Raw genomic sequence first — 25,732 nt, 5'->3', positions numbered from 1 at the left:
TGAGGTCACTACCGCAAGCTTTAGGAACAGGTTTGATTGACAGCGTTGCTAAGCGCCTGCTCCCTGCTAAACCAACGGTCCGAGCAAAAAGGGGCGTTACCTTCAACATCCTCACTCCTGATTGACTCTTTGGTTGCTATGATACTCACAGTCAGAATGCCAAATATGGAACTGTGCTCTAGATTAGCCGCTGTAACTGTTAGCCTCGATGAGCTTCATTTGGAGCTGAAGGCTGTGGGTGAAGACACGGTCGTTCTTTTCTTTACAGTTTGAGGGACACTTTTGTTTGTGGAGGAAATGATGTCACTAAACTAACTGCGTCCATTCAAATTTAGATTTCAGTTTGGTTGTGATTAATCCTGTGAAGCTAATTTAAAGTTTGTTTGTTTCAGTTGGGGGCGTTCCCTCCAGTGGCCCCTCTTCTCCTGTCCATGAAAGCCTGGCCTCCAGCTTCAGCTTCAGCCAATGACAACACAACATCAAAAGACCAGAGTCCAGGGCTGTGTCCGATTGTTCTCACTCTCCCTTACAGGGGGCACTATTTAGGGGTCACACATTTGTAGTTGTGTCTGAATGTCCAGTGAGTGAAAAATTAGTGCACTCAACAGGTCAACATCGACATGCCTTTAACTGGACACAACACAGATACAACTATTACACTAGTACTACTGTTACACTAGTACTACTACTATAGTACTATTACTGATTGGACTGAAGCAGGTAGAAGCTCTGGTTAGTGGTTCTTGGATTCTAATAATGAATAAAACACTCTTAAATAAACTGTTATAGTGTAAAGCTGCCAGTGTTAGCCGCTTTACCCACCGACATTTGGACACAGCCCTGGTCTCAGTGGGACTTCAGACTCTCAGGGTCTAGACCAGGATCAGGACCAGGATCAGGACCAGGATCAGGACCAGGATCAGGACCAGGATCAGGACTCACACAGGGGCATGTAGTGTTGAGTGCCCCCTACAGGACAGTGTTTTACAGACGCTTCTTCATATTTCTATATTTGATATTTTTATAAATTCATTGTAAAAAGATATTTTTTGTGAGATTTTCAGGGTTTGTTTCATGTTTCCAAAACAAAACCAAAATGTGCTTTTATTTTCCAGCTTCAGGATTTAAGGAGGCGACTGAAACACCACTGAAAATGAACCAGTCCACCTTAAAGTCCTGTATTACACAAAAATGTGTGTAAATAAAGCTTTAATTTTAATGTTGAAAAGACTGAAAAATACTGCCTTAAAAACCAGACTACCTTAACACATCCACATCTGTGGACTGACAAATACCAATCCACCCTAAAAAAAAACACTGGCCTTAACAGACTCAGTCCAAAGCCCAATGCATTCTGGGAAATTAAGTCCTCATTTTCATGTCTGTATCATTTTTGTGTTAAGTGATTTTTTAATAAAATAAAGAGGAGGTATTTTACTTCTATGGGGTATTAAAGAGGGGGGATTTTACTTCTATGGGGAATTTACTGCTAACACAGAACATATTTAAATCACCATGTTACCTTTTTATTTTGTTTTGTTTTATTGTTTCTCCCCTCCCTTTGCGCTTTGCTCTCTTTGTGCTAAGACAGTCCCCCTTCAGAGCGCTATCACAACATAATCAGCTGCATCCCACTAATGAAACTACTGCACATCACATCAGGTTTGTCAAGTTGCTGTCTACAGTTTTGTATATTTATGGAGAATTGTCATGTAGGAGCATGGGCGATGTAGGCTTGTGGGCGGAGCCTTGTACAGGCTCGTAACCATAAGGAGGGTTTGAATAGGGTCTGGAAAGATCGCTAGATTACTCAAACATGCCTGGATGACATCACAAAACCTTCTCATGATTGTGATGAAGGAACAAAGTTAGAACATGGCAGAAAGTGCCAAAAAAAATCAATTTTGCAGAATGTCTTTAAAATGAAGGTTTTAAAGGTTTGATTCAGTCTGAACAGCTGAATGTATACACCTGTCTGACCCTGCTGCTGTTCAGAGACGTGTGTTACCACTGATTTGTTTTAATGATTAAAGTTATGAAGTTTGTTTCATTTCTTTGACTTTTTTTGCTAACAAACTTTTTGTACATTAAATTTGAAGATATAAAATGTGAGGTGCTAAACGGTGAATACACAAAACAGAAATTGGGATAAGAAACCTTTTAGCTGTTCAGTTTGTGAGTGCAGACAGAGCAGGAGCCACATGTCTCAAAATAAATGAAAAGTCAAACAATTCCATATTTGAGAAGACTTTATTGAGGTGCCACAGGCTCAAACAGTACATCACATCATTCAGTCTTTTCATTTAAACTCCCACCTGAAGCTGGAGTCTGGACCCTGCCAGAGTCTGGACCCTGCCAGAGTCTAAACTACTTTTGAATAGAGACACACCGATGCATCATTTTCTGTCCCAATACTGATGTTGATGCTGTGGCTTTAAGTGTCAGCTCTGGTATCAGTTGATATCAGTTGATATCAAGTATCGGCAGAGACTGAAAATATGATTTATTTCCTTTAAACAAAAATGGCATCAGGTAAGAATTATCCGAATATAATTTATAACTGTTATTTATCGATGAAAGAACATATTTGAAAAGTAATACCAATTATTACAGTTTGGGCCAATAGTAAATTAACTCATTACACCAGTTTATAGACCAAAATGGTATATTGAGTGGATCGATATGGACTGAGCCAATATCAACTGGACCGATATTGGCTTAGTTGATATCTGGACCGATCTGAACCAATACCCAATTCACCAAAATGTTCAATATCGGCACTGATAGTCTATACCAGTATTGGTGCATCTCTACATTTGACACAAAGATTTGAATAGAGACCTCAGGGACACTGCAGCCGCTGTGGCTTTAAAATCACATTTTATTTCTTGGTGAAACTCATTATTATTTTTAAATGCAGCACTGTTTTGCTGCTGTGTTGTAGCTCAGTCGAACAGCTTGGCAGCCGTGGCTTTGCCATCATATTTTGAACTTTTTCCATCGAATTCAGATGGAAGAATGTCGGCATCAAACTCTTTGTAATAACTCTCCAACTCATCCCCATGGACGAATACCTGCGGAGACACAGAGGATACTGAACATCTGCAGGGACACAGAGGGTACTGGACACCTGTGGGGGCGCACAGGGGTTAAAGAGCCCATATTACACTATTTTCTGATCTCTGTTCTAATGTTGTTTCCTCATCACAAACAGACCTGGAGTTGTGTTTTGTCTCATTCACACGTTTAACACAAAAACCCTGCATCTTTAGGCTGAGTTCTTTTCTCAAAAAGAAAACACTATGTTCCACCTTGTGATGTAATGTGGTAATGCAGGAAGTGCTCCACTGTGTTTTTAAACTCCATACACCTTCACTAGAATCATTTGGATGATTTCAGCCCTGGAATTGCCAAACTCTACTGAACTAAAGGTAAAAGGAGCTGATAACTTGAAAACTACCACCTCATGACATCACATGGTGGAACATGAGCATTTTGAGCTTTGAAGATGTAGACAGACTAATAATAAAGAGTTACTCAAACGTATGAATGAAACAAAACACAACACCAGGTATGTTTTTGAGGAGGAAACAGCATTATAACATGGAGCTCACAGGAGTGAGTTTGTGTGATATAGGAACTTGAATAAAGAGAGAGCGTAGTGAACAGCTGCAGGGATCAGAGTCACGAGAAAACGTGTGGTTAGTCTTGCAGAGTGGTTAGCCTTACCCGCTCTAGGAGTTTGCTCTTCATCAGGGGTTTCACCACGTTGTAGGTGGTGGTGAAGTACCATGGCTGATGAATGAAGTGCACGGCCTTGAACCGAGCAGGAAACGAGTCCTGAGGAAACAAATGTGTCAGATGCCCTTCCTGTGTGTCAGATGCCCTTCCTGTGTGTCAGATGCCCTCCCTGTGTGTCAGATGCCCTCCCCGTGTGCTGGGAAATCCCAGTATTTCATAATTATACAGATCTAAACTACAGGAAGGGCTCCCTGCAGTGTAGATCTGTATAAACATGAAATCCTGGGATTATCAGTCTAATTCAATGTACAAAATGCCAACCCAAATTACACAATTAAATTGTTTGAACTTTAATGAGAAAAAAACTTTTAAAAAGCCACAGTACATAACTTTTTAACTTAAAAAAATACTTTTTTTCCATTTTAGTTTTTATTGCACTGAAAAATATTTGTCTTCTTGAGCTTAATGTGTGTAGAGTGTGTGTGCGTGTAGTGTGTGTGTGGTGCGTGTGTTGTGTGTGTGTTGTGTGTGTGTACCTGCAGCATGTCCACCATCTTCTTTAGCTCCGTGGGCTTGATGCCAGACGCCTGCTGCATGGTGAAACCTTTGAAGTTCTCGATGATGCAAAAACCATTGATCTGAGTCTCCTCATTCTCCAGAAGCTTCTCCAAAATCACACAGTACGCACGAAGGATCTGGACATGGACAAAGATAAGACCTGGTTGAGACCTGGTTCAGTCTTGGTCCAGTCCTGGATCAGTCCTGCTTTAATCCTGATTTAGTTCTGGTCCAGACCTCGTCAAAGGTGATCTCCTCGTAGTCCCAGTTCTCAATGTTGAACAGCAGGACTACACGGCCATACTTGTCTCGGCTCTGAAGGATTCCCGGGTACCCGGCCTCGATGGTGCTACGGACCGCCTCTGGAGTCAGGTTCTCGAAGAGCTCAGGGTAGTCCTTACGGAACCGCACGTACCCTAAAGAAAACCAGTTATAGACCTGGACCAAACCATCAGAGCAGCAGCAGTGAGAGACCAATAGACCCTTCTTCAGATCTGAGCCAGGATCCTCAGGAAGACCTATCTGCCATGTGACATCAGGACTAAACCAGGACTAAACCAGGATTAAACCAGGACTAAACTAGTGTGAGTAGAGTTTGCATGTTCTCCCTGTGTGTAGTCCTGTCTCAGATGAGCTCAAGATCTGGAGATGGGTCCCACTGCTCGTGACAGGTTTAACCCAGAGACACTGAAGGATGGGTCAAATACAGAGGTCACATTTCTCAATAAAGTGGACCTTAACCTTACATCAGACCTGTTCTTCAAACTGTTATGTTCTTTAACCATGTTCTAGTCATTTCTTCTCATTGAGCCTCTGAACATGTATTTGGAGTGATTCATGTTTGACTAATCTTTAATTTCTCGCCATCTTGCCAATCTACTTCCATCTTCACCTCCACTGGTACACATCCACTGTGACGTACGCACTTCCTTCTCCAGCTCTATGTTCTTAATTGGTGATACTCGGAAGATTCAGCATTGTTACGTAGTCATTTTGGTACAAATGAAAAAATGGGCTGCTCGCTAGTGTGATGTGCAGCTATCCATAGGGGCACCGACAGCACGCGGCGCTTTGTTGTGATGAAGTTTAGAGCGACATCAGCTCCCACTGGAGTTTTATAATGCGGACGTCAGCGGACCTGTTTCTTTGATTACTTTGTTTTAGATGAATATTGTGATTTAAAATGTGCAAATTATAACAATGATCCACAGGTGTCAGAGATTATAACTATAGAGACCAGGTACAATAGAGCAGCTTTAATCCTTCTCCAGATGTGAGTACCTAGCTGGAGGTCCCTCACCTTTCATAAGGTCGTAGGCGCGGTTCACGTCGTATTTTCGTGCTCGGATGAATCGGACCAACATGGCGTCGGGTTTCTCTCCAAACGTGTCCCTCACGCCGCGGAGAAGCTCGTCTCCAGACTCCGCCCTCTCTCTGATCATGGCCCTCAGCTCCTTCACTGCAGACACACGCTTCTCCTCTGTCTCATTCAGCTCGTCTTTTGCCTGAAACCAGAGCAAAACCAGGTCTGACTAGGACTATATATATATATATATATATATATATATATATATATATATATATATATATATATATATATATATATATATATATATATATATATATATATATACACACACACACACACATATATATACACACACACACACATGAGAAACAGACTCTAAGAGCTTTCATTGTAAACTCGATGAGGTTGTGGAACACCACCCTTGAGGCCAATGGCAAGCCACTTACAGGCTAATAATTCATTTGAAGTTTTTTAATTGGGATTCAGAGCTCACCACAGCACAGAAACTGCACTACTTAAAGTCAGAAATGACTTATTATTAGCTGCTGACAATGGACTGGTCTCAGTCCTGTTTCTGTTGGACCTCAGTGCAGTGCAGTTTTTGACACCATCAACCACAATATTCTACTACAGAGGTTAGATTGTGACATAGGTGTCAGAGGGGGAGCCCTCAGTTGGTTTAAATCTTACATGGTGAGCTCCTCACTATGTTCTAAGGCAGCCTATGCTGTGTTACACAGTTCTCCACTTGGTCCAATCTTGTTCATACATTATATGTTGCTTTTAGGTAATATCATCAGAAAACATGGCATCAACTTCCACTGCTCTGCTGATGACGCACAGCTGTACTTATCAGTGAAACCAGATCAGACTGATCGAGTAGACAGACTTAGTGCCTGTGTGAAGGACATAAAAACCTGGATGACACTTAATTGTCTGCTTCTTAACCACGAAAAAACAGAGGTCATTGTTCTAGGCCCCAAAGGCCTGCGCGACTCTCTATCTGATCAAAGAGTCACACTGGACACTGTCAGTGTACCCTCCAGCTCTACTGTAAGGGACCTTAGAGTCTTATTTGACTAAGAGCTCTCATTCACACCATATACAGTGGGGCAAAAGTCAGCCACCAATTGTGCAAGTTCTCACATTTAAAAAGTTGGGAGGCCTGTAATTTTCATCATAGGTTCACTTCAACTATGAGAGACAGAATGGGGGGAAGGAATCCAGGAAATCACATTGTAGGATTTTTAACGAATTAATTGGTAAATTCCTTGGTAAAATAAGTATTTGGTCACCTACATACAAGTAAGATTTCTGGCTCTCACAGACCTGTAACTTCTTCTTTAAGAGGCTCCTCTGTCCTCCACTCGTTCCCTGTATTAATGGCACCTGTTTGAACTTGTTATCAGTATAAAAGACACCTGTCCACAACCTCAAACAGTCAGACTCCAAACTCCACTGTGGCCAAGACCAAAGAGCTGTCAAACGACACCAGAAACAAAATTGTAGATCTGCACCAGGCTGGGAAGACTGAATCTGCAATAGGTAAGCAGCTTGGTGTGAAGAAATCAACTGTGGGAGCAATTATTAGAAAATGGAAGACACACAAGACCACTGATAATCTCCCTCGATCTGGGGCTCCACGCAAGATCTCACCCCATGGGGTCAAAATGATCACAAGAACAGTGAGAAAGAATCCCAGAACCACACGGGCGGACCTAGTGAATGACCTGCAGAGAGCTGGGACCAAAGTAACAAAGGCGACCATCAGTAACACACTACGCCGCCAGGGACTCAAATCCTGTGCCAGACGTGTCCCCCTGCTTAAGCCAATACATGTCCAGGCCCGTCTGAAGATTGTTAGAGCATTTGGATGATTCAGAAGAGGACTGGGAGAATGTCATATGGTCAGATGAAACCAAATTAGAACTTTCTGGTAAAAACTCAACTTGTCATGTTTGGAGGAGCAAGAACGCTGAGTTGCATCCAAAGAACACCATATCTACTGTGAAGCATGAGGGTAGAAACATCATGCTTTGGGTCTGATTTTCTGCAGGACGACTGAGCCGTGTAAAGGAAAGAATGAAACGGCTATGTAGCGTGAGATTTTCAGTGAAAACCTCCTTCCATCAGCAAGGGCATTGAAGATGAAACATCTTCTTAGGTCTATCAGAATGACAATTATCCCAAACACACGCAACAAAGGAGTGGCTTTGTGAGAAGCATTTCAAGGTCCTGGAGTGGCCCAGCCAGTCTCCAGATATCAACCCCATAAAAAATCTTTGGAGTCTCTGTTGCCCAGTGACAGCCCAAAACATCACTGCTCTAGAGGATCTGCAGGAGGAATGGGCCAAACTACCAGCATCACTCTGTGAAAACCTTGTGGAGACTTACAGAAAACGTTTGACCTCTGTCATTGCCAACAAAGGGTATATAACAAAGTATTGAGATGAACTTTTGTTGTTGACCAAATACTTTTCCACCATAATATGCAAATAAATTCTTTAAAAATAAGTCATCGTGATTTTCTGGATTTTGTTGTCTCTAATAGTTGACGTGTACCTATGATGAAAATTACAGGCCTCTCTCATCTTTGTAAGTGGGAGAATGTGCACAATTGATGGCTGACTAAATACATTTTTTGTCCAACTGTATAAACGCAACTGGCCCTACAATCTTGAGTTCTATCTGCAAATGCAAGATATGCAAATTGACAGCCTGCCCGTCCATGGGAGTGGATCTCTCCTTCACTGTGGTTCTCCTTAAGGTTTCTCTTTTCCCAATGTTTTTTTGGTTGGGGTTTTTTTTTTTTTGGAGGGGGGGGTGGTGCTTGCTGAGAAGGAGGGTCTAAGGACAGGGGATATTCTGGGACAGTTACACATGTTTTTTAAATATATATATATATATATATATATATATATAAAATATGTGTGTGTGTTTATACTGTACCTTCTGCTGTGTGTGATCGGGGAGTTTGGTGCAGGGTCCGAACACGGGGCCATGGTCTTTGACGGTGAGTCTCTCTAGTTTGGCCCTGAGAGCCTGCTCCTCCTCTGACACCGCACGATAAGAACCACTCTGGAATATTTAAATATAAACATAATTAATCTCAATATAATAGAGAGCACAGGTGAAAACTCCTCTAGAGGTTCAGGTCACATATGTCAACGTTATAAATACACACATACAACTGCATCTTGATTTGTGTAATAGTGCCATTTATATTTAGAGCAGATAAGAATCATCACGTGTCCAAACTACTTCATCACAGACACTGACGCTCTGAGGTAACCTTGCAGCTGTTCAGATGCTGTAGTTTTTATTCTGACAAATTTTATTCTGATAAATCTCCTGTATTTTTCTTCTGTTGAAGAATATTCCTGAAAGACATTTTCATGTTGTAAAGTCCCTGTTGAAATGCCGCCTCGTGTTTTTCAAACTTTAATCTCTTTAAATCTTTAAATCTGACCCTTAAAAATCTGAAGCTGTGACACAAAGAACCTTTGTGTGAAATCCACCTCGAGACTCACACCACGCTCACACATGTACTTTTATATACGTGCATTCTCACGTGCACTTTCATGATCTCAGCTCCAGAGAAAACTGGCGTGAGGCTTTTGAGGCTCAAACTGATCCAGGACATAACCTGGATTTTTACAAATGATACAAATAATATTGAAATTTTCACCACAAACAAAATATTCAGCAGGACCTCGCACCACTGTTTGAAAAACACTCTAAACGGCACTAAACTGGTTCAAGTCCTATTTAGAAAACAGGGAGTACTTTGTTGAAATTGGAAAATGTATATCAGATAAAATGTCCCTGACCTGTGGGGTGCCCCAGGGTTCAATCCTGGGACCCCTGCTGTTCAATCTCTACATGCTGCCATTAGGCCAGTTAATACGCAGCAATAATGTGTCTTACCACAACTATGCAGATGACACTCAGATCTATGTCTCACTAGCAGCAGGTGAATATGGACCAGTGGATTCACTCTGCCACTGCATCCAACAGATCAGTGTGTGGATGCAAAACAACTTTCTCCAGCTAAACTCAGACAAGACTGAAGTTATCATCTTTGGCCCACAGAAACATAGAGAAAGTGTCAGCAGTCACCTCCAGTCTCTCTCTCTAAAACCTTCAAATCAGGCTAGAAATCTAGGGGTAATAATGGACTCAGACTTGAACTTTAACAGCCACATCAAATCAATAACATCTGCAGCTTTTTACCACCTAAAAAACATTGCAAAAATCAAAGGTATACTGTCAAAGCCAGACTTAGAGAGACTTATCCATGCATTTGTCTCCAGTAGGTTAGACTACTGTAACGGCCTGCTCACTGGCCTCTCCAAACGAGCCTTAACACAGCTGCAGTACATCCAGAACGCTGCTGCTCGGGTCCTGACTAGAACCAGGAAGTATGAGCACATAAGTCCTGTGCTCAGGTCTCTGCACTGGCTTCCTGTAGCTCAAAGAATAGACTTTAAAGCAGCTCTGCTTGTGTATAAGTCTCTCCATGGCCTAAGTCCAAAGTATATCTCCGACATGTTAGTGCCATATGAACCATCTCGCAATTTGAGGACTTCAGGGATCGGCCTCCTGCTGGTGCCCAGAGTCAGGACTAAACATGGGGAATCAGCGTTTAAATTTTATGCAGCTAAAACTTGGAACAGTCTTCCTGAAGATGTGAGACAGGCCTCTACTTTGACAATGTTTAAATCCAGGCTCAAAACAGTTCTGTTTAGCTGTGCATATGACTGACAGGTTTTTATTCTGCACTCTTCTCTTTTAATGTTGATTTTATGATGATTATTTGTGATTATTTATGTTTGATTTGTGTGATTTTAATGTCTTTCTTATTCTGTAAAGCACTTTGAATTACCTTGTGTACGAATTGTGCTATACAAATAAACTTGCCTTGCCTTGCCTTGCCTAAACATCTGAGTGGGCTCTGAAAAGCTGCAGGCTCTGAACAGTCATAAGGTCTGAACAGCTGTAAGGCTGAAGATAATTGTGATATTCTATAACTATGTCATATTTAGGGGGTTTGACTCACCACGACGGCCATGTTTTTGCAGCTCTGAATCTGAAAAACAAATGAGACAAATGTTCAAAACAAACAAGAATAAAAGAGTCCAAGATGTTTTTTTAATTAATTTAATTCAGTGGCAAACAGGTCACAAGTGTGTAGGAGAACAGAGAAGGAAGAAGAGAGAAGAGGAGAGAGAAGGAGGAGAAGAGGGGAGAGGAGAGATGAGAGATGAGGGGGAGAGGAGAGGGGAGGAGAGAGGAAGACAGAGGAGAGAGAAGGAAGAGAGAGGAGGGGAGGAGAGAGGTTGAGGAGAAAGGAGGTTTGAGGAAGAGAGGAGGAGAGAGGAAGAGAGGAGAGATGAGGAGATAGGAAGAGAGTGGAGAGGACAGAGGAGGAGAGACAAGAACAAAAGAAAATGAGGATGAGAGCAGAAGAAAGAAGAGGAGGAGGAGGAGGAGGAGAAAGGAGGAGAGAGGAGGATTTGTGCTGTTTTGAAAACGTATTTTTCCCAGAATCTCTTTAATCTCAGAACAATGGACTGAACCTCGTCATGAGTTTGGATCAGAGGATTATCAGCAGAGCGGCTTTAGGCAAGGTCAGGAAGTGGGGCTAAACCAGGTCTGGACCAGGACTAAACCAGGTCTGGACCAGGTCTGGACCAGGACTAAAGCAGGACTAAACCAGGTCTGTACCAGGGCTAAAAGAGACCTGTTTACATCTGTACCTCACTGATCTTGTCACATGTACCTAATCTGAAACAGAATCAGATGAACTTTGATTGAACACATTATGTAACAGAACATTTACTCAAGTAAAAGTACTATTACAAGTACATTTACACATGTAAAAGTACAGTTTTTTGGGGGTTTTTGAGAGTCAACTGGAATGTTCTGCAGTCTTAGTACAGGTCTAAAGCAGGACTAAAACGGGACAAAACTAGATCTAAAGTAGGACTAAACCAGGACTATAGCAGGACTTAACTAGGACTAAAGTAGACTTAACCAGTACTAAATCAAGGCTAATCCAGGTCTAAACCAGGACTAAAGCAGGACTAAAACAGGACAAAACTAGGTCTAAAGTAGGACTAAACCAGGACTATAGCAGGACTTAACCAGGACTAGAGCAGGACAAAAGCAGGACTAAACCAGGACTAAATCGAGGCTAAACCAGGTCTAAACCAGGACTAAACCAGGACTAAAACAAGACTTAACCAGGACTAAAACAAGACTTAACCAGGACTAAATCAAGACTTAACCAGGACTAAATCAAGACTTAACCAGGACTAAAGCAGGACTAAATCAAGACTTAACCAGGACTAAAGCAGGACCGTTCCCTGCTCAGGTGAGCAGGGAGGGGGCGGGGCTCACCTGTGATGTTCCCGAGGTGGAGACGTCTGGAGCCTCTGGACAGCTGCAGGGTTTTGTACCGACAACCCTCTGATGACATCATAATACTCACCTGGACTCAGCCAATCAAAGCGCAGAGAGGATTAGGGGCTTTAGAGTGGAGGCAGGGCATCTGGATGAAAGAGCAGTGTGAATGAGTTACAGAGAGGGAGGGGCTTTGATGTAATGCTTCAGGGGATTGTGAGGTCAAAGGTCGGAACAGTTTTTGTGTGTGTGGGCATGTATCTCTGACAGTGTGGGGACTAAACTCTTCAACACACTCACATGATGAGGACCTGCCACCTACTAAACCAGGTCTAAACCAGATCGCATTTAAAACAACTTGACCCAACCAAAGTGCTTCATATAAAAACAGACACACAGGAACAGAACCATGAAACACCCAGATGTGCTGTCGTCCAGGTCTGATCCATAGTAAAAGTTTGAGTGAAGACGTTTGGCTGCTCATCCAAGAGGCTTCTTCATTTTAGGTCAGATTACTGCTGGACACTGCTTTATATCTGTCTGAAGGGAGACGCCAACTACAGCTAACTTACGGAGAAAATTCTCCCAGCATGATGTCATCAGTGTGACGCCATCCGTGTGACGTCATCAGTGTGGGACTCTATCATTTTCCACTCATTTTTCATCTTTTCTTCACAAACCGTTCCTTGATTTGTGTAAAAGTATAATTTATATTTAAACAGGCTTTATTCAGAACAAGAGAGTCATCAGAACCTGTGACTTTAACCTCCTCTCTTCTGGGTGGTGGCTGAGAATGCCCAGGTGAAACATAGACTGTATATACAAATGGACATAGCTAATCTGCTAGCTGCTGCTGCTTTCGGCTCTGGCTTCAATTCTCTTTACATTAGAAAACTGTGGCTCCTCTCTCTGTAACTGCTGCTGTCAGCCATGTCATTTTGGTCTTAAAATGTTCATATTAACCCGCTCTACATGATCCTGGTGTTTTTATTAGGGCCCGAACATAAATGTGCAAGAAGGGTGAGTCAGTGACCTGTACCTGTAACTCATCTTTAAAAGTGACTCTACAGCACCCCCTGCAAAATTAAAATGTGACCCTGAGCAAAAACTACAGGCTCCACACTTTATCTGCAACGTGAAGGCAGCCATTTTGAATCAAAATATGCAGATGTCGAAAATCTAGCCCCCATACTTTAAAACACTTGTCCTAGAGTTTTTATCTGATGGACCCCAAACTGAGGCAGCAACATCAGGGCTTTTTGTCACTGCTTGCAGTTTTAATTTCACTATTGTGTCTGTAAATCAAGATATGAACATGAGACAAATCAAGCACCTTCTTTCCCTGAGGTCACTCCCACTAGCGTTAGCAACAGGTTTGCTAAAGTTTCACAAAAGTTGCAGCATTTCACAAACTCCAGAGTAGAGGTTGTTCTGATGAATGTGGAAATAAGGAGTTTAAAGTCTATTCCTCTGACGTCAGCGAGGCCTGAAGCAACTTTCAGATTTAGAGAAAAGGAGAGAGGAGGAGGAGTGAGGAGAAGAGAGGAGGAGGAGAGAAGAGGAGGAGTGGAGAGGAGGAGAGAAGAGGAGTAAGGGGGAGTGAAGAGAGAAGGAGAAGACGAGGAGAGAGGAAGAGGAGTGAGGAGAAGAGAGGAGAAGAATAAGAAGAGTGAGGAGGAGAGAACTGGACTGAGGAGAGAAGAGAAAGGAGAGGAGAGAGAGATGTGTGTTAGATGTGTACTTAGTTAGATATCTGTGTGTGCTAGATAATTATGTATGTGGGTGTGAGGTGTGTGTGTGTGCGTGTGATATGGTTGTGTGTATCAGATGTGTGTGAGATGTGTTAGATGTGTATCATGTAAAGTATCTACATTTAGCAGTGCACATAATTTTAAACTTGTATCTCAATGTACTAATGCTAAAGTTAATAACGTGTAATAGAAATTTAAGTATATTCATGTTGTGTCTTTAAAAGCATTAGATCTGTCAGTCTGTCAGACCCAGACATTAACATGTGTGAAGGCTTTGTCTCCATCCCACAGGAAACTCTGTTGTTCTACCTGTCTAAGTGTAAAAGTTCATTATTTTAAGGGTGTGAAACAAAACTCACTGCTTTGAAATGTATGTAGCATTGTCATTCTGGCATAAATACTTGGAGCTCAGATGCTCGGAGATGAAGACCTAGGGACACGCTGAAAGGCTGACGGTCTCTGGCCAGGACAGGCCTGGGCCCTATCATATCTGTATCTGCTGTAACAAAGAATAAACCTTTTTTCTGTATTTCAAAATTCACCAGGCTTCGCAAATGGATTACTTTTCATCTAGAATTATAATTTTTCCACAACACATGTGAATACCGGTAAAATGCAGACACATAAAATACAACAGAAGAATTGTTGCTCAGAGTCAAGGACAGAACTCTGCGTTCCTGCAACCCTGCTGTTGTGTGAGTGTGTGTGTGAGGACTGGGCCCCTCAGGACTCAAGAGGGTTTATATTTGTGGATTTCCAGCTTTAGGTTTAAGTTGAAGTACAAAAAGAGCTCTGTGAGGGTCACGTGTCTACTCCTGACCACAGCGCACGGACAAGCACACACACAAACACACACACAGACCCCAGACCCACACTTTCATAACAAATTGAACTTAAGTTTGTATTTTAAAGTTTGACTTTTGAGCATCTTCAGCTCTGAGGTCACATGAGATCGCACAAGGTCTCATGAGGTCACAGAGAAAATATGTTTAAGACAGACTATTTTATATCTTTTAATAAATACATTTGTTTTATTTTTCATACAGTTTGTCTCAGTTTCAGGTTTGTTGCAGAAATCTCAAAGATTCAAGTCAAAGTCCAGCAACAACAACTGCAGATTCAGGAAGGAGGGCATCTGGCTCAGAGGGGGGAGGGCATCTGGCTCAGAGGGGGGAGGGCATCTGGCTCAGAGGGGGGAGGGCATCTGGCTCAGAGGGAGGAGGGCATCTGGCTCAGAGGGGGGAGGGCATCTGGCTCAGAGGGGGGAGGGCATCTGGGTCAGAGGGGGAAGGGCATCTGGGTCAGAGGGGGAAGGGCCAGTACTCGTTCATGTGGGAGAGTATCTGGCTCAGAGGTGGGACGGCATCTGGCTCGATTTAAGGGGGGTGGGGCCAGTACTCATCATTCAGAAAGTGTTGTGATGATGCGTAGCTGGGTGGGGTGGGGTCTTGCTCATCCCTCAGTGAAAGCTCCGCCTCCCTCTCCCACTCACCCTCCACCAGTTTGTACAAGTCCAGAGCAGCGCTGGCGTCCTCCACAGAGCAGTGACCCCGACTGCCGACCTGTGAAGAGAGGAAATAGAACCATTAACCCAAATGTCAGAGAGAGAGAGAGAATAGAACCATCAACCCAATGTCAGAGAGAATAGAACCATCAACCCAATGTCAGAGAGAGAATAGAACCATCAACCCAAACGTCGGAGAGAGAGAGAGAGAGAGAGAGAATAGAACCGTCAACCCAAACGTCGGAGAGAGAGAATGAATAGAACCATCAACCCAAACGTCGGAGAGAGAGAGAGAGAGAGAATAGAACCATCAACCCAAACGTCGGAGAGAGAGAGAGAGAGAATAGAACCGTCAACCCAAACGTCGGAGAGAGAGAGAGAATGAATAGAACCATCAACCCAATGTCAGAGAGAGAGAATAGAAACATCAACCCAAACGTCGGAGAGAGAGAGAATAGAACCATCAACCCAAACGTCGGAGAGAGAGAGAATAGAACCATCAACCCAATGTCAGAGAGAGAGAATAGAACCATCAACCCAATGTCAGAGAGAGAGAATAGAACCATCAACCCAATGTCAGAGAGAGAGAATAGAACCATCAACCCAATGTCAGAGAGAGAGAATAGAACCATCAACCCAATGTCAGAGAGAATAGAACCATCAACCCAATGTCAGAGAGAATAGAACCATCAACCCAATGTCAGAGAGAATAGAACCATCAACCCAATGTCAGAGAGAGAGAATAGAACCATCAACCCAATGTCAGAGAGAGAGAATAGAACCATCAACCCAAACGTCGGAGAGAGAGAGAGAGAATGAATAGAACCATCAACCCAATGTCAGAGAGAGAGAATAGAACCATCAACCCAAACGTCGGAGAGAGAGAGAGAATAGAACCATCAACCCAAACGTCGGAGAGAGAATAGAACCATCAACCCAATGTCAGAGAGAATAGAACCATCAACCCAATGTCAGAGAGAGAATAGAACCATCAACCCAAACGTCGGAGAGAGAGAGAGAGAGAGAGAGAGAGAGAGAGAGAGAATAGAACCGTCAACCCAAACGTCGGAGAGAGAGAATGAATAGAACCATCAACCCAAACGTCGGAGAGAGAGAATAGAACCATCAACCCAAACGTTGGAGAGAGAGAGAGAATAGAACCGTCAACCCAAACGTCGGAGAGAGAGAGAGAGAATGAATAGAACCATCAACCCAATGTCAGAGAGAGAGAATAGAAACATCAACCCAAACGTCGGAGAGAGAGAGAATAGAACCATCAACCCAAACGTCGGAGAGAGAGAGAATAGAACCATCAACCCAATGTCAGAGAGAGAGAATAGAACCATCAACCCAATGTCAGAGAGAGAGAATAGAACCATCAACCCAATGTCAGAGAGAGAGAGAATAGAACCATCAACCCAATGTCAGAGAGAGAATAAAACCATCAACCCAATGTCAGAGAGAGAGAATAGAACCATCAACCCAATGTCAGAGAGAGAGAGAGAGAATAGAACCATCAACCCAATGTCAGAGAGAGAATAGAACCATCAACCCAATGTCAGAGAGAATAGAACCATCAACCCAATGTCAGAGAGAATAGAACCATCAACCCAATGTCAGAGAGAATAGAACCATCAACCCAATGTCAGAGAGAATAGAACCATCAACCCAATGTCAGAGAGAATAGAACCATCAACCCAATGTCAGAGAGAGAGAATAGAACCATCAACCCAATGTCAGAGAGAGAGAATAGAACCATCAACCCAAACGTCGGAGAGAGAGAGAGAATGAATAGAACCATCAACCCAATGTCAGAGAGAGAGAATAGAACCATCAACCCAAACGTCGGAGAGAAAGAGAGAATAGAACCATCAACCCAAACGTCGGAGAGAGAATAGAACCATAAACCCAATGTCAGAGAGAGAGAGAATAAAACCATCAACCCAATGTCAGAGAGAGAGAGAATAGAACCATCAACCCAATGTCAGAGAGAGAGTGAGAGAATAGAACCATCAACCCAATGTCAGAGAGAGAGAATAGAACCATCAACCCAATGTCAGAGAGAATAGAACCATCAACCCAATGTCAGAGAGAATAGAACCATCAACCCAATGTCAGAGAGAGAGAATAGAACCATCAACCCAATGTCAGAGAGAGAGAATAGAACCATCAACCCAATGTCAGAGAGAGAGAATAGAACCATCAACCCAATGTCAGAGAATAGAACCATCAACCCAATGTCAGAGAGAATAGAACCATCAACCCAATGTCAGAGAGAATAGAACCATCAACCCAATGTCAGAGAGAGAGAATAGAACCATCAACCCAATGTCAGAGAGAGAGAATAGAACCATCAACCCAAACGTCGGAGAGAGAGAGAGAGAATGAATAGAACCATCAACCCAATGTCAGAGAGAGAGAATAGAACCATCAACCCAAACGTCGGAGAGAGAGAGAGAATAGAACCATCAACCCAAACGTCGGAGAGAGAATAGAACCATCAACCCAATGTCAGAGAGAATAGAACCATCAACCCAATGTCAGAGAGAGAATAGAACCATCAACCCAAACGTCGGAGAGAGAGAGAGAGAGAGAGAGAGAGAATAGAACCGTCAACCCAAACGTCGGAGAGAGAGAATGAATAGAACCATCAACCCAAACGTCGGAGAGAGAGAATAGAACCATCAACCCAAACGTCGGAGAGAGAGAGAGAATAGAACCGTCAACCCAAACGTCGGAGAGAGAGAGAGAATGAATAGAACCATCAACCCAATGTCAGAGAGAGAGAATAGAAACATCAACCCAAACGTCGGAGAGAGAGAGAATAGAACCATCAACCCAAACGTCGGAGAGAGAGAGAATAGAACCATCAACCCAATGTCAGAGAGAGAGAATAGAACCATCAACCCAATGTCAGAGAGAGAGAGAATAGAACCATCAACCCAATGTCAGAGAGAGAATAAAACCATCAACCCAATGTCAGAGAGAGAGAATAGAACCATCAACCCAATGTCAGAGAGAGAGAGAGAGAATAGAACCATCAACCCAATGTCAGAGAGAGAATAGAACCATCAACCCAATGTCAGAGAGAATAGAACCATCAACCCAATGTCAGAGAGAGAGAATAGAACCATCAACCCAATGTCAGAGAGAGAGAATAGAACCATCAACCCAAACGTCGGAGAGAGAGAGAGAATGAATAGAACCATCAACCCAATGTCAGAGAGAGAGAATAGAACCATCAACCCAAACGTCGGAGAGAAAGAGAGAATAGAACCATCAACCCAAACGTCGGAGAGAGAATAGAACCATCAACCCAATGTCAGAGAGAGAGAGAATAAAACCATCAACCCAATGTCAGAGAGAGAGAGAATAGAACCATCAACCCAATGTCAGAGAGAGAGTGAGAGAATAGAACCATCAACCCAATGTCAGAGAGAGAGAATAGAACCATCAACCCAATGTCAGAGAGAATAGAACCATCAACCCAATGTCAGAGAATAGAACCATCAACCCAATGTCAGAGAGAGAGAATAGAACCATCAACCCAATGTCAGAGAGAGAGAATAGAACCATCAACCCAAACGTCGGAGAGAGAATAGAACCATCAACCCAATGTCAGAGAGAGAGAGAATAAAACCATCAACCCAATGTCAGAGAGAGAGAGAATAGAACCATCAACCCAATGTCAGAGAGAGAGTGAGAGAATAGAACCATCAACCCAATGTCAGAGAGAGAGAATAGAACCATCAACCCAATGTCAGAGAGAATAGAACCATCAACCCAATGTCAGAGAGAATAGAACCATCAACCCAATGTCAGAGAGAGAGAATAGAACCATCAACCCAATGTCAGAGAGAGAGAATAGAACCATCAACCCAATGTCAGAGAGAGAGAATAGAACCATCAACCCAATGTCAGAGAATAGAACCATCAACCCAATGTCAGAGAGAATAGAACCATCAACCCAATGTCAGAGAGAATAGAACCATCAACCCAATGTCAGAGAGAGAGAATAGAACCATCAACCCAATGTCAGAGAGAGAGAATAGAACCATCAACCCAAACGTCGGAGAGAGAGAGAGAGAGAATGAATAGAACCATCAACCCAATGTCAGAGAGAGAGAATAGAACCATCAACCCAAACGTCGGAGAGAGAGAGAGAATAGAACCATCAACCCAAACGTCGGAGAGAGAATAGAACCATCAACCCAATGTCAGAGAGAATAGAACCATCAACCCAATGTCAGAGAGAGAATAGAACCATCAACCCAAACGTCGGAGAGAGAGAGAGAGAGAGAGAGAGAGAATAGAACCGTCAACCCAAACGTCGGAGAGAGAGAATGAATAGAACCATCAACCCAAACGTCGGAGAGAGAGAATAGAACCATCAACCCAAACGTCGGAGAGAGAGAGAGAATAGAACCGTCAACCCAAACGTCGGAGAGAGAGAGAGAATGAATAGAACCATCAACCCAATGTCAGAGAGAGAGAATAGAAACATCAACCCAAACGTCGGAGAGAGAGAGAATAGAACCATCAACCCAAACGTCGGAGAGAGAGAGAATAGAACCATCAACCCAATGTCAGAGAGAGAGAATAGAACCATCAACCCAATGTCAGAGAGAGAGAGAATAGAACCATCAACCCAATGTCAGAGAGAGAATAAAACCATCAACCCAATGTCAGAGAGAGAGAATAGAACCATCAACCCAATGTCAGAGAGAGAGAGAGAGAATAGAACCATCAACCCAATGTCAGAGAGAGAATAGAACCATCAACCCAATGTCAGAGAGAATAGAACCATCAACCCAATGTCAGAGAGAGAGAATAGAACCATCAACCCAATGTCAGAGAGAGAGAATAGAACCATCAACCCAAACGTCGGAGAGAGAATGAATAGAACCATCAACCCAATGTCAGAGAGAGAGAATAGAACCATCAACCCAAACGTCGGAGAGAAAGAGAGAATAGAACCATCAACCCAAACGTCGGAGAGAGAATAGAACCATCAACCCAATGTCAGAGAGAGAGAGAGAATAAAACCATCAACCCAATGTCAGAGAGAGAGAGAATAGAACCATCAACCCAATGTCAGAGAGAGAGTGAGAGAATAGAACCATCAACCCAATGTCAGAGAGAGAGAATAGAACCATCAACCCAATGTCAGAGAGAATAGAACCATCAACCCAATGTCAGAGAATAGAACCATCAACCCAATGTCAGAGAGAGAGAATAGAACCATCAACCCAATGTCAGAGAGAGAGAATAGAACCATCAACCCAAATGTCAGAGAAAGAGAATAGAACCATCAACCCAAACGTCAGAGAGAGAATAGAACCATCAACCCAATGTCAGAGAGAGAGAGAGAGAATAGAACCATCAACCCAATGTCAGAGAGAGAATAGAACCATCAACCCAAATGTCAGAGAGAGAGAATAGAACCATCAACCCAAACGTCAGAGAGAGAATAGAACCATCAACCCAAATGTCAGAGAAAGAATAGAACCATCAACCCAAACGTCAGAGAACGGAACTATCAATCCAAACGTCAGAGAGAATAGAACCATCAATCCAAATGTCAGAGAGAATAGAACCATCAACCCAAACAGAGAGAGAATAGAACCATCAATCCAAACGTCAAAGAGAGAGAGAATAGAACCATCAACAAAAACAGAGAGAATAGAACCATCAACCCAAACGTCAAAGAGAGAGAGAGAATAGAACCATCAACCCAATGTCAGAGAGAGAGAAAAGAACCATCAACTCAAATGTCAGAAAGAATAGAACTATCAATCCAAACGTCAAAGAGAGATAGAACAGAACCATCAAGCCAAATGTCTGAGTCTCACCTGGATTTTGCGATGCAGAAGTCGATTGGTCAGAGCCTTAAGAGAGGGGCGGTGCTCCCGGGGGAAACCAGCCAATCGGGTGAGGAGGTGGGTGCAGCTCGTGTCTCTGATCATGTGACCAGGATGAACCAGGTCCAAGGACTTCAGGTCGAACTGGACCGAGTGCCCAACCAGGACTTTAGAATCCAGAAGAGACTGAACCTGAGACACAACCGAGTCAGAACCGGGACTTAACAGACTAAACCAAGACTTTACCCTCCAGAAGAGACCGAACCAGGACTAAACCAGGGACTAAACCAGGGACTAAACCAGGGACTAAACCAGGGACTAAACCAAGTCTGGACTTACCCGGTCTCGAGCATGGCTGAAGGGCATGGCTTTGGTCAGGTGGTGCTTCCTGATACCGCTCCATGGGCTCCTGTAGTCCGTGATCTGACCAATGGGGCGGATGTATTCGTCGAACAGGACGTTACCATGGTAATCGATCACAGAGCAGCGGGCAACCTCACTGACCCTGCCCCCTGGCCCCGTGCCCACCATTTCACAGTCCAGAGACACCACAGCGGTCTGAGGAGAGGGCTGGACCAGGGACCTGGGCAGGAGCTCGGACCCGGTCTGGACCAGAGACTGGGTCTGAAGTGAAAACCAGGACACACTTTAGATTGAAGCATTGTTGAAATCAAACATGACTCTTTCTTTCAGTGTTAAACCAGTCCTATTGTATCTGTGTCTCTATAGTTACCTCTGACACCAGTTAATTATGTTATAATTTACATATTTTAAATAACAATATTCATCAATAACAACTTAGTGAAAAACACCAGTCCGTTGATTACAGCTTTAGAAAACTGCAGTGTCCAACGGGAGGTAACTTCGCGGTAAACGTCATCACAACAAAGCGCCGCATGCTGCCAGCGCTGCACATCACACTAGCCAGCACTCCATTTTTTTCATTTGTACCAAAATATGACTACGTGACAGTGCCAAATCCTACGAGTATCACTGATTAAGAAAATAAAACCGGAGAAGGAAGTGTGTATTGCACAGTGGGGGTGTACAGGTGGAGGTGAAAATGGGGGTTGATCGACAAAATGGCTTCTTGAAAATAACAGATTAAAGATTACTCAAACATGAATCACTCCAAATACAACTTCATAGGCTCAATGACAAGAAAGAACTAAATCATGGTTAAAAGATCTAAGCAGGACAGTTTAAAGAACAGTTTGAAGAACTGATGTTGATGTTTTTTTAAATTTATTTTTATGTGTTTTATTGATTTTATTTTTTATGTCACTTTGTCTCTGTGCAGCACTTTGGAAACAATTTGTTTATGAAATGTGCTATATAAATAAAGTGGATTGGATTGGATTAAAATCTTTTTTTTAGCAGAGACGCTGCTAAAAAAAAGAGCAGCAGGCCTTCCCTTCACAGACTGGAACAGCTCAGGGGCATCATTTATAAAACTTTAATTAGACCAGTGGTTCTTAACCTGGGTTCAATCGAACCCTAGGGGTTCGGTGAGTCAGTCTCAGGGGTTCGGCGGAGGTCAAGACACACACCCGACTCATGATTAGCGGACTGCGAGCGTCGTCAGATGTTGGCCCAATTCAACAAATGCACCCTTTGATGTGTCTATCGAAGTACCTGCCCAACTTAAATGAGCCCTTTGAACAGCATAAAAACATAAAACGACATAAAAACGAAGAAAAGGAACAGACTTTGCTGTGAAAATGACATGAGAGTGGCCAAGGTGAAGCCATGCGTTTCTGAACTGGTCTCTCAAAGGCAACAGCAGAAGTCACTGATTTGCAGTAAATATTCATTATTATTGTAGCCTGATGGAAATTAGGTGATGGGTGTGTTAAAATGTTAAAAATAATAAATAGCATAAATACCATAACTTCAATATTGAAATACATAAGGTTAAAAATTAAAGTGATTTCAGTGTGGTAGAATTAAAAAAGGTCATGTCTTTGTAAAAAGGTATGCATGTAATTTGTTGTGAGTTCACAAATTGTATTGGTTTTATTCTTTGAACACAGTGATGTTAATGCACGGTTCATTTTGTGCACCAGTAAAACATACATGTCTTGAATTTGAAAAAAAATAAAATATATATATATATATATTTTTAATAAACAAGGGTTCGGTGAATGTGCAAATGAAACTGGTGGGGTTCAGTACCTCCAACACGGCTAAGAACCACTGAATTAGAGTTAGCAATAGGGATGGGACAATATGTTAATATTGCTATTACAATACAATGTTTAGATGCTAGTTCTGGTGTTTGCCCACAAGGGGGCCCTCTATCATAACAATGAAACTTGTTAGCTTCTTTGCCTATGGCTCATGGCTTTTGAGCAGGCAGTGGATCTCATTTATATAATTTATAGTGAATTGGAGCCAGAGGTCCATCTACTCGATTTTCACATCAAGACCAATGACATAATTTACACAGAGTATACACTGACCTGAGCCTCCACAGGTGAGACAGACATCAGAGGAGAGCTCCGCCCACTCACAGGTGAACTACGCCCACTGCTGAAGCCACTGTCCGACTCACACACCGCTGATTGGCTTCTGTGATGCTCCAAGCGCTCTGATTGGCTGGGTTTAGTCCTTTTCACGTTGCTTTCATCCAAAATCGTTTGAATTTTTTGTTTCATGTCGTCTCAGAGTTTAGCAGTGGGTTTGACAAAAACTTCAATCTAAGAATAACCAGGCTGTGTTTGTGAGTTTATCATCAAAATTATTCCAAAAAGTTTGATTTAAGGAAAACGTGAAGAAGAAAGTCCCACAATTTGAATCTTACTAAAGCAGTTTTCTAAATGTTTAAAATGTGGTAGGTCCATCTCGTCTCGTCTGCAGCACTTCTGGAAAACCACACAAGACTTTTATTATTACCATTTAAAATACAAAAACTATAAAACACACACACACACACCTACACAGAGCTATTAGAAAGCCTAACCCTGTTCATTTAACACAAATTGAGGTTCATATATGGTTTAAATGTCCCATAATGCACTATTTTCTGATCTCTGTTCTAATGTTTCCTCATCACAAACAGACCCAGATTTGTGTTTGTTTCATTCACACGTATTTAAGACGCAAACCCTGCATATTTAGGGTAAGTTCTCCCAAACAGAAAATGCTCTGTTCCACCTTGTGATGTCATGTGGTAATACAGGAAGTGCTCTACTGTGTTTCTAAACTCCACACACCTTCACTAGAATCATTTGGATGATTTCAACCCTGGAATTGCCAATCACTACTGAACTAAAGGTAAAAGAGCAGTTAACTTGTCACCTTGTGCGCCCGCGTAGCTGTCAGAGTTTTGTTCTTTTTATTATTGTAAAAGTCTGAACTGTTTTCAATTGATGATAAGCGGGAGCATTCACTGACATGATAAAGTTCACTCATTCATGTGACTCTGCAGAGAACGAACCAGAACCCGCAAATCCGACACGTGTCACCGCTTCAAACTCCACTAGCAGCAGAACCGAACCACTCCGGACGGGTTATTGTGATTTGGACTTACTGTATTTAACATGATCACTGACGTAAAACGGTGTTGTGTCAGATATAAGTTAAATCTGCGCTGTTTTTTTTGCCCGTGGTCTCATAACACGGACACCACAGAGCGCAGAACTCCACGGACAGACCCGTTTAAACCGGATTAAAGCTGAAATCTGCCTCTGACCGTGTTAAACATGAGATAAACGTGTGCTGTCCTGACTCAGATCATTACATAAAGGAGAAAAGCGCGGTTTAAATTAAATAAAGGTGATTTTTTTTTTTTTTTTACCTGAGCGCAAACGCAGGGATACACGTGCTGCACAGGTCCGGAAGTGGATCCCCCAGGCCGTAGCTGATTGGTCTAAAGTCTGACTCTGTGACGGAGAAAGCATGGATGCTCTTCTAGGGTGCCCCCTGCTGGAGACACGGGCTCACTGCAGCTTTCTGATGGTCCACACGCTCAATGCAACCTCCAGTATGACCTAATGCTTCAGCCTTCTCAGTACCTCCAAACTCAGGTTATGGGTTTGTGTAAGATTCACACTTAATGGACATGGATAATAATGGACATGACTGGACATGACATGACTCCAAGCACCTGGAGCACCTTTTACAGGTTAGGGTCAAATCTAAGGGTTTTTGTGAATGTGCCAAACTTCTGACACCTCGGCTTGGATGTTGAAAGAGGCAGCAGAATTTATTTTGAAGAAGCCAGGAACTATTTACATATTAGGAAACAATTATTCAAACCATTTTAGAGTCTTAATAATCTAAAAATTCTCTGACTCTATACTGTACCTTTAATGTCACAGATCTAGAGAAGACCTATTTAATGATTCCCAGTGAGGTCTTTACTGACCCACCAGAGCCCAAGGGTCTCTCCCACAGTTTAGTATACCTCCCGTCTCCTCTGTTCCCAAATCTTTTGGTACCTGAGGTAAAACAATTAAATGGAGGACAATAAAAATAATCTTTAGGATTTATTTAAGTTGAGGAGTCAGAGTGGTTTACAAAGTTGTTCTCCAAAGTGAAAAGAGCACTGCACTTGCTCCTTGGAGTCCGTGCAATCTTCTTCTCCCTCTTACATCTTCTG

General features: G+C 42.7%; 3 protein-coding genes across 11 annotated transcripts in view; 1 reads left to right on the top strand and 2 right to left on the bottom strand.

The window, feature by feature from the left end:
- The window catches only part of ppip5k1b (diphosphoinositol pentakisphosphate kinase 1b), a 37,350-nt gene extending 36,033 nt beyond the window's left edge, over window positions 1–1,317 (top strand). For all 8 annotated transcript variants that reach the window (XM_033967879.2, XM_033967877.2, XM_033967876.2 and 5 more), the window contains one exon: window positions 393–1,317. In XM_033967879.2, coding sequence (XP_033823770.1) covers window positions 393–469 — 77 coding nt within the window. In that variant the 3' untranslated portion in view covers window positions 470–1,317. The remainder of the gene's footprint in view (window positions 1–392) is intronic.
- Window positions 1,318–2,600: 1,283 nt separating this feature from the next.
- Window positions 2,601–12,089, bottom strand: rlbp1b (retinaldehyde binding protein 1b). Its single transcript, XM_033968379.2, has 8 exons — window positions 12,011–12,089; window positions 10,668–10,697; window positions 8,558–8,694; window positions 5,600–5,804; window positions 4,537–4,715; window positions 4,278–4,436; window positions 3,730–3,840; window positions 2,601–3,074 (listed from the first exon to the last, which is right to left on the bottom strand). Exons 1-8 carry the CDS (start codon window positions 12,087–12,089, stop codon window positions 2,946–2,948), a joined length of 1,029 nt encoding a protein of 342 aa, XP_033824270.1. The 3' UTR covers window positions 2,601–2,945.
- A 2,683-nt stretch (window positions 12,090–14,772) lies between these two features.
- On the bottom strand, window positions 14,773–24,985 carry isg20 (interferon stimulated exonuclease gene). Of its 2 annotated transcripts, XM_055222284.1 has the most exons (6): window positions 24,929–24,985; window positions 23,592–23,993; window positions 21,469–21,753; window positions 21,121–21,321; window positions 15,155–15,326; window positions 14,915–14,984 (listed from the first exon to the last, which is right to left on the bottom strand). In XM_055222284.1, exons 2-6 carry the CDS (start codon window positions 23,784–23,786, stop codon window positions 14,974–14,976), a joined length of 864 nt encoding a protein of 287 aa, XP_055078259.1. In that variant the 5' UTR covers window positions 23,787–23,993; window positions 24,929–24,985; the 3' UTR covers window positions 14,915–14,973. The 2 variants fall into 2 exon arrangements, with proteins under 2 accessions (XP_055078258.1, XP_055078259.1); XM_055222283.1 differs by having other exon boundaries at window positions 14,773–15,326.
- Between the last annotated feature and the right edge of the window lie 747 nt (window positions 24,986–25,732).

This window comes from Periophthalmus magnuspinnatus, chromosome 6 (genome assembly GCF_009829125.3).
Source record: "Periophthalmus magnuspinnatus isolate fPerMag1 chromosome 6, fPerMag1.2.pri, whole genome shotgun sequence".
In the NCBI taxonomy this organism is placed as follows: Eukaryota; Metazoa; Chordata; class Actinopteri; order Gobiiformes; family Gobiidae; genus Periophthalmus; species Periophthalmus magnuspinnatus.
This window is presented reverse-complemented; position numbering and strand designations above follow the sequence as displayed.